This window comes from Phaethon lepturus, unplaced genomic scaffold, assembly GCF_000687285.1.
Source record: "Phaethon lepturus isolate BGI_N335 unplaced genomic scaffold, ASM68728v1 scaffold6350, whole genome shotgun sequence".
Classification (NCBI taxonomy): Eukaryota; Metazoa; Chordata; class Aves; order Phaethontiformes; family Phaethontidae; genus Phaethon; species Phaethon lepturus.
In genome coordinates, this window is record NW_010511066.1 from 51,743 (window position 1) to 59,630 (window position 7,888).

Genomic DNA, 7,888 nt, shown 5'->3' on the forward strand with positions numbered 1-7,888 from the left:
ATGTTCCCCTCAACAGCACCCTTCTGCGGTTCCTTTCCGTTATGTATATAGCACACGTGGTATGAATTTTCTACCCCAGTCAGAGCTGTACTTAAAGATCACCCCAAACAAGAATGTGCCTTCAATGCAAGTCATAAAACTGTATCAGCTACAAAGGGAAATGAAGCATATTCCCTCATCTCTGATGGAATGATCATCGCTTGCATTTTTCACTCCTACCAATGTTGATTATAAACCTTCCCCCAGGTCCTCCCAGCCACAGCAGTTGACTTCAGTGGCAACAGGACCAATCACATCATTCTCAGAGATGGCAAGCCTTGTTTGACCAGGCTTCAGCGGGAGGAGTAAAAAACTACATTCAGTGTCTGAAGATGCATCCTTTAGATTACATCAGCTGAGAAGATGTTTCTCTTCTTGAAAGGAAGTAGTTTCCATATGAGTAAGCAATGCCTCTGATTCTGCAGATTCTTAAGTGCTTTATTAATTGTATTTTCCTATTCTGACTTTTCACACAAAATAGGCTGTGAACATGAAAGTTATTTGATTTAATTTTTTCCTATTAATATAAAGTTATGTTAGCCAAACAGGTAATTTCCAGTTCTTACTCTTTCAAGAGTTTGTGTTCAGGAAAAGGACCCGACAGATTTGCCCTTTAAAGAAATTGTTTCTTGTGTTCATTGTACATATTCCCGAACTGCAAGTTCTTTCAGGGTAAAAACCCGTATGGGATCTTTTTTTGCCTTCCATTCTTCCAGTTTTTCTTGCAAAGACAGAAAATCCTTGCCAAGTTCATATGCCAAAGTGATCATTGTTTCTAACAGTGGAATATAATACTTGTGGCTGGTCTGCGCATGAAGGCATGATAGAGCTTTTTCTCCATATTCAAAGGCACTTGCTAGGTTTTCCAGGTCCTTGTGGCACACCACGATAGCACAGAGAGTAGGGACAATTGAGACAGGGTTGCCTCTTGTCAGCCTTTCCTGCAGACCAATGACTTCTAAAAGGATCTCCAAAGCTTTGGTGTACTGGCCACCCCGCAGACAACCATACGCTTCCTGAAGCTCCGGCCTTGTTAAAAAGTCAATGAATTTTTTTGACCTTTGGATATATTTCATAGAATATAGAAGTCTCAGGTAGTCCTTGAAAGCTAATTTTCTCTCATTGATTATTTCTTCAGTGAAGTTCCCTGTTAGAGCTTTTTTGGGAAAGGTCACATCTTCCATTTCTTCACTAAACTCCTCCAGCAGACCTCTGTGCAGTTTCTCAAAATCTGAGTAACGCCGGTCAATTACAGACTTGTTGCTGTCAAAACTCCCGGTTTGCAAAATGATGATTTTATACATCTAAACACAATAAAACAGAAAAATAAGCATGATTAGGACCATTCTAGCCCCAGTGCAGTCAGATTTTGTCTGTTACTGCTTTGAAAAGACTTTGCGCTTGTATATCCCACTAGCTGAAATCTTCCTGCACCAATTTTATGTGTGTAATCTTGTATACTCTTATGGCTTATAGCAGTGCTGCAAAATTAGTTGCTGCCTGAGATTGTGGTGCATGCTCACTGTAGATCTGATCTTTGAAATCTACAGCCATCAAATTAATAACTCCCACCTCCTGCTGCTTTGGACTTTTGTCAGCAGACTTAGCTTTAGCAAGTAAATAAGCTGTAGATAAACAATACACTAACAGATCCCATCCTGCAAGGTGCTGGGAATGGTGAACTAGCAGCAGACTGAAGCACGTAAAATCACTTACAGAGCATTCTCATAGCTGTACTTTGTTTATAACAGCCATGGCTGCTGCAATCAATCATCTTTGGTGAACTGAATGGATTTCCCAGACTTAATATTGACTGTAATCTATTTTACATTGGTTGTAATACTCAGAAATGTTTGTATCAGACATTTCTAGGGATTTGGTGGTGTTATTAATGCTGTGAAAGAAGAGGAAGTATTTGGCAATAATTTTTGGTGCGTGCAAAAATAAGATGGAGCAACTCCAAAGCCTTTTTTCCCCTCTAAATCATTGTCCTTTTATTCAAACTTACTTGGCATATAAATAATGCCAAAAAAAGTGACATTTCTACAAAAATCTGTCTGCTATCCAAAATCCTTCACTAACAGCTAATGCTGTCCCACATTAACAGGACTCAAGAGTATGTCTTCCTCAGCTCTTCACCAGCCTCAAAATTACTACGATAAAAGTGATATTAGAAAAATAGCTGCCAAATAAAATTGTGTGTTATGTGTTGTACAGATTCGATTCTGGTCCTGATCCAAGCATAATGATGTTGAGGAAGGGCCAAATCGCTAATGTGTGTACACCACTGGAGCTCCACTAAGGCCAGCTTAACTGTGCCACTGTACACCAGCTAAGGACATGGACTGTTAACCTTGCTGGCTTTTGGACAATGACCATGTTCACATTCAACTTCACCCTGTTACCAATGAATTGTACAGGAACCAGAGCAGTTCTTCTCATGCCAGTTGTTTTCTTTGCTGCTATTGAAGGGTGCAAACCTGTACTACCGCTAGTGTCTGTCTGATTATTTTCCTTGTTTTTCCTTAAAGAGAAATTCTCGCTTTTAATCTTCATAAATGATCTTATAGGTGCTCCTTGAAAGGCTTCTAAATTTGAGCTGACTTCTCTGATCTCCTTTCATTTGTAAGCACTGTGACATTTTCCTATACTTTGTCCTGCTCCTTTCTGAAAAGTATATATATGCTTGATGGATACCCAAAACAATCACATGAACAATTTTTTAAGCTATCATTTTATCAAGGGCAGCTAAGTGAATAATTTACAAGTAACTGGTTTTTTATTTGTGGACTGTGCATGAAAAAGGGAAGAAATACTATCATTCAAATTGACTAAATTTTGTTGTAATGTAAATCTTTTTGCCTAGGCATCTAAGTTATGACTAAGTTTCACTACTTGCATGTACACTGAATGATACTCTTGTTCTCATACAGCTATACTAAAATCATTTTTAACTATTCAACAAGCTGGATACTGTAAGCGTATGCAAGAAAGGCAGCATCCAAGTAGATGCATATAGCATGCAACAAGATCTTAGGACAGTCTCCAGAACATTTACCTGCTTTAAATTCTACCAAGCTGCATCACCCAATATCAGCAACAGTCGTATGATTCTTAGCATTTTTCATCTACAGATCTCAGAGATTGCTGCAAACAAGGAAAACATCCCTACCTGAAATTCACAGGAGTACTGAAAGAGTCTTGCTCTAGATCAGTCCTCCTGAAGGCCAGGAGCAGAATCAGAAATAAAAACCAGGTGTCAGTCCTCTGAGTAAAGATAAAAAAATCCAACCTGTTCTGTTGTTCCTGTCCCTCGTACTCATGTTTCACCTTAAAAATATGACAGAAATATGTCATCTAATGGAGCTCTAGGTGGGAAAGGGAAAGGATCCCATATGATCTAGCTGCAGGATGTCTTAGACTTTGTCAACATCAAAGAATTTTGCACTTGTGCTAACATAAATCTCTGATGTAGAAGTTATACAAATGCAATGCAGCTGCTACAGCAGGCTAGCTCAGTGGAAGTGTAACATATTGATATTTTAATACTTGTGTGAACTTCTTTAATGTTGACAACCCCTCTGGGTGTTAAGGATACTCAAGCTACTAATTTACTTGATATCACTTTTCCACTGCTGCTGTGAACTGATTGTCAGAGGTTTTTAGGGGCAAGTTCCACCAGCTCTGCCCATACGATCAGTGAGAACAGGTTCTACTTGATATGATCATGGCTTGACAAACTTGACCCTCAGTAAGGCTTTCAGGTAGTGAGGCATGCTGTGTGCTGTGTAGACCCCTGTAGAGTGAATAAAAATTAATGATCTTCTTACATATTAATTTCTTAACTTACCACATATTTAGAGAAGCGCTGCTCTACAATTCTGGTTGACGGGATTTCAAAAAGGAGTTTGACTTGTCTGCACTGGCGTTTTTCATTCCTCCAATATTCCTGAAGCTCCTTAGTGGTCATTGAAGAGTTGGGACTTAGGGATGTACTGGGATCTAAAACCAATTTATTTAGTATTTCAGATTATAACCTTTGCCTTTGGAAAGAAAGCTCTTATGCATCTATTGTGAAAGGAGAGCCTAGAATTTCTGTTGGTCTAACAGCAAGTCCTAAAGAGTGATAAAATAAGTGATTTCACTGCTGATATAGACCGGTCCAGATTTTTTGAGGAAAGCTATTGTGGTCTGAAATTTTGAAAGACACCAAACTGGCTGCAGAATACAAAGTTATAGAAAAATACTGACAAGATGTATGTCTAGGTTGTAACCTCAGGCACAGTCTGAGCAGGAGGTATGCTTCACTATCCCAGAAGTAGCCCTAAGAAATGCCAACTCAGTCTTCTAAATCAGATGTTTCTACAGGAATCTTTGTGCCTGAAAGGAGGAGATAATACAATGCAGCTGCAAATTCGGGCTTATATTCAAATACTGGGTCTGCGCAGTAACAGGTGAAAGCTGAGAAAACAGGAATATCCTAACCTTAAAGGAGAAACTCTGATAAACAGCTCAGCTGAAGGAGGAATTCTCACATCCTCTTTTACTTTTGTAGCTAACTGATGCCACAGTTCAGCTACAAATAGTCTATATACCTCCCTCCCTCCCTTCCTCTCTCTCTCCCCCCACAGTCATATACACACATACACAAAAATATATATAAATATGCATATATAAAAATGTAGGATGGCTGTTTGAAGAGTTTGCTTACAGGGGAATTTAATGTAGCTTTTCAAAAGGGTGATTCCTCTGTCTTCAAAATCTACTGACTATAGTTTTCATCAGGTGGCATATAGGCTCACAAAGTGGATAAAAGAAATGGAATATTTGTGTTTCAGTAGGAACACCAGTCCCAATTTCCAATCAATAATGTCTCAGTGCAATCAGCCGAAGTCAGTCTGCAATGTATCTAACATTCAGACAACAGAAGTGAATGACCACAAATGAATGGGAAGGTAACAGCTTGATGCAGAAACAGAACTGTAAAGGCACCATAGTACTCCTTCAATGGCCTCACTTTTACATGTTCTTAATCATTTGGCCATACAGTTTCAATTATGAAGGCCTTTGGGGTTTGGCTCACTCTCTACAAAGCATTTTTTTCCTAAGAGAGGTGGTGTTTATGACATCTTTGCAGGCTGAAAATCTTGACGAGATTACATATATTTTGGATTATATATAACATTTTATTTAATAGCAGATGACAGCAATCTTAGGCATAGTAAAAGTTCAATGCTGCCTCTTCATAACGCATGTGAGAGACTACTGCTTGAGATTAGCTTCGATCTCGGTGTCCTTGCTGATAATGCCAAGAAGTTCAGATTTTGTGATGTACAGAACGTGCACTCCCAAGACAGGCCATTTAATGATCATTGTTTAGGCCCCTGGTGTGTAAATTAAATTTGGAATACATTTTAGGTGCAAAGGATTTAAAAGGAAAACTCTGTGTGTGTATATACACACCAGGATGTGCATCTGTTTCACTATTGCTACATTATTACTGCAAGTTTAATCAAGGCTCATTTACAGTAGAGTATAGCAGTGTAAATCTGGACTACTGCTGCAATAACTAAACCCATTTTTTAATAATAAAACATTAATGGCATAAATAGGTACATGAAAAATAAAATTAAAGGATAGCATCAACCTTGCAGGTCATCTTTTCCGGGGTTTTCTTTTCTCACTTGACATGAAATTTCAGCTTTGGGTTGATTTTGTTCTTCATCAGATGGGCTTGTGGTAGAAAATGTAGTAATCCTGCTTACAGCTTCCGACAGTTCCCTTTCTGCTGTGCAGTGTGAGTCTTGGTCCATTGCAAGCTGACACTGAAAGATTACAAAAAATATGACATTTATTAGAAGCAAGCCTTTAGAGGATCCAGTGTGGTAATCTTTTTTTATTGACTTACTCATTGTTCTCTGTCAACTTGTATGAGGGCAACCACAGTTTCCTAAAAACTGTAGTAATAAATAGAAATATCTACATAGCTACCAGCGAAAAACGATTCCTATCACCATTACTACTGAAAGTGTTTGGATATCTTTTTGGCAGATTAAAAGCAAACATGAAAGCCATAAGAAGTTATGCTGCATAAGATTAGGTGGGGAAGTCCACCCCTAATCTTCCCTATGAGAATTTTGTCATAAAGTTCAATAGGGGCAGATTTTTTTCCATGTATTTTGCCCTCAAGCTTGCAAGTATGAGTTCAGATGAACTAAGATCTTGGCAATAATTAGTATAACTAGCAGCCTGGCTCTCTTATACTGCTAGAGTTTACTGTTCTCAAGACTCCAAAACTTGCCGTCTGTTCTTAATCATGACCCGTGGGGCAAAATAGGGCGATATCTAAAATAGTGTAATACTTTTGTCATATTTGAGAGTTTCAAGTTCTCCCCAGAGACTTGTCTCCATGCTGTAAGAACAAGACAAATGAATCTGACAATGCCTAGGTGAAGGAGAAATGAATTTTCTTATGATTATACAGAAGGATTCTCCCTTTATTTGTCTTTTCAACCTATATACTGTGCTCGTAGTAGATCTGTATGCCTGTTCTGCTAGGACTACTATTTTACCACATACTGATAAAATGTCTAACACAATATACTCCAGATGAATGACCAGATTGCCCATTCTGCCACATAAATGTCTCCCCAGGATGGTTTGTTTGTTTTTTTTTTAAAAAAAACCCTATCTGTTACATTATTGTCTCATACTAGCAGTTGCAAAAGTTCTAAGAGCATCCTAACAACTTTGCTGGGGTGCTCTGTTCTGTTAGTTAGCATGAGAGAAGCGTTGCTCACAATTCAGCCAACGTGTGAAAATTAAATAACAGAACAACCTACTTTAAAAAACCCACAGCTCTCCCTGCTACAAATGCAAAAATAATGCTCAAGCAATGTTTATTAAGTAATGAGAGGGTTTATGACAAAGATGTTACTACATATCATTTTGCCTCCACTTGCCTACCACACTGTTACACAATGCTGGATACAGAGGTGAGGAAACTTCATCAGCAGACCTATTGATTTCTTGGCAAACTGCAAGGCTATAAAAAGAAAAGCAATTACCTTCCCCACTGGAAATAATGGCAGTGCAAACCACTTTCCTCTAACAGAAACCCTTCCTTTGCCTGGCTCGGATAAGCAAGTACATACATGTTGTCATCCTCCTCAATAAGAGCATCATGGAAACCCATTTTTGGATTTGGGACTGGGAGAAGAAAGTTCTCACTGTTCTTCTAGTCCTCCTTAAGATCTGCGTTTTTAACATGAAGAGTAGCCACTTACTTACTAACTGCTCAGTCTTCTGAAAATCATGACAGTTTATCCAGAGAGCACAAACTTGCAAATATTTGTTTTTAATGCAAAGATAATCTCAAATATAGTAGATTAAATGAGGAATCTGAAAATAGCTGAACAAATTTAAATGACAAATTTTTTCCTGGTTGTGAGTTGGTATAACCTCATAAGCAAAATGGTATTTATATTCAAGATATATATCTTTATATATATTTATAACTTTATATACATATTTTACGTATGTGTGTATACACATTTTACTGCTGTAAAATATGATTTACCAGAGAAACACAACAGACTTGTAAAAAGAAGAATGCAGAAGTGAATGTTACGGTATATAAGTTTTCTGCCTTGAATATATCTGCCTTGAAAACTATCTGTACTTCATATGAACACTTTCATTTTCACAGCTAAAAATCACTGTAAGCTCTTTTAACTAAACTATTTATTTTTACATATTTAAAAAAAATGCAAAACAATACAGAACCCCTGCAACAAATTACACAATTTTACTTCGAACAGACACCCATCCTGTTCCATTTCAGGGTAAA

General features: G+C 37.9%; 1 protein-coding gene across 1 annotated transcript in view; it reads right to left on the reverse strand.

Moving 5' to 3' along the window:
* Positions 1-559: 559 nt before the first annotated feature.
* Positions 560-7,888, reverse strand: part of SNX20 (sorting nexin 20) — a 7,547-nt gene continuing 218 nt past the window's right edge. The window contains exons 2-4 of the mRNA XM_010282606.1: positions 5,687-5,858; positions 3,890-4,041; positions 560-1,343 (exon numbers count right to left, since the gene is read on the reverse strand). Coding sequence (XP_010280908.1) covers positions 675-1,343; positions 3,890-4,041; positions 5,687-5,852 — 987 coding nt within the window. The 5' untranslated portion in view covers positions 5,853-5,858 and the 3' untranslated portion in view covers positions 560-674. The remainder of the gene's footprint in view (positions 1,344-3,889; positions 4,042-5,686; positions 5,859-7,888) is intronic.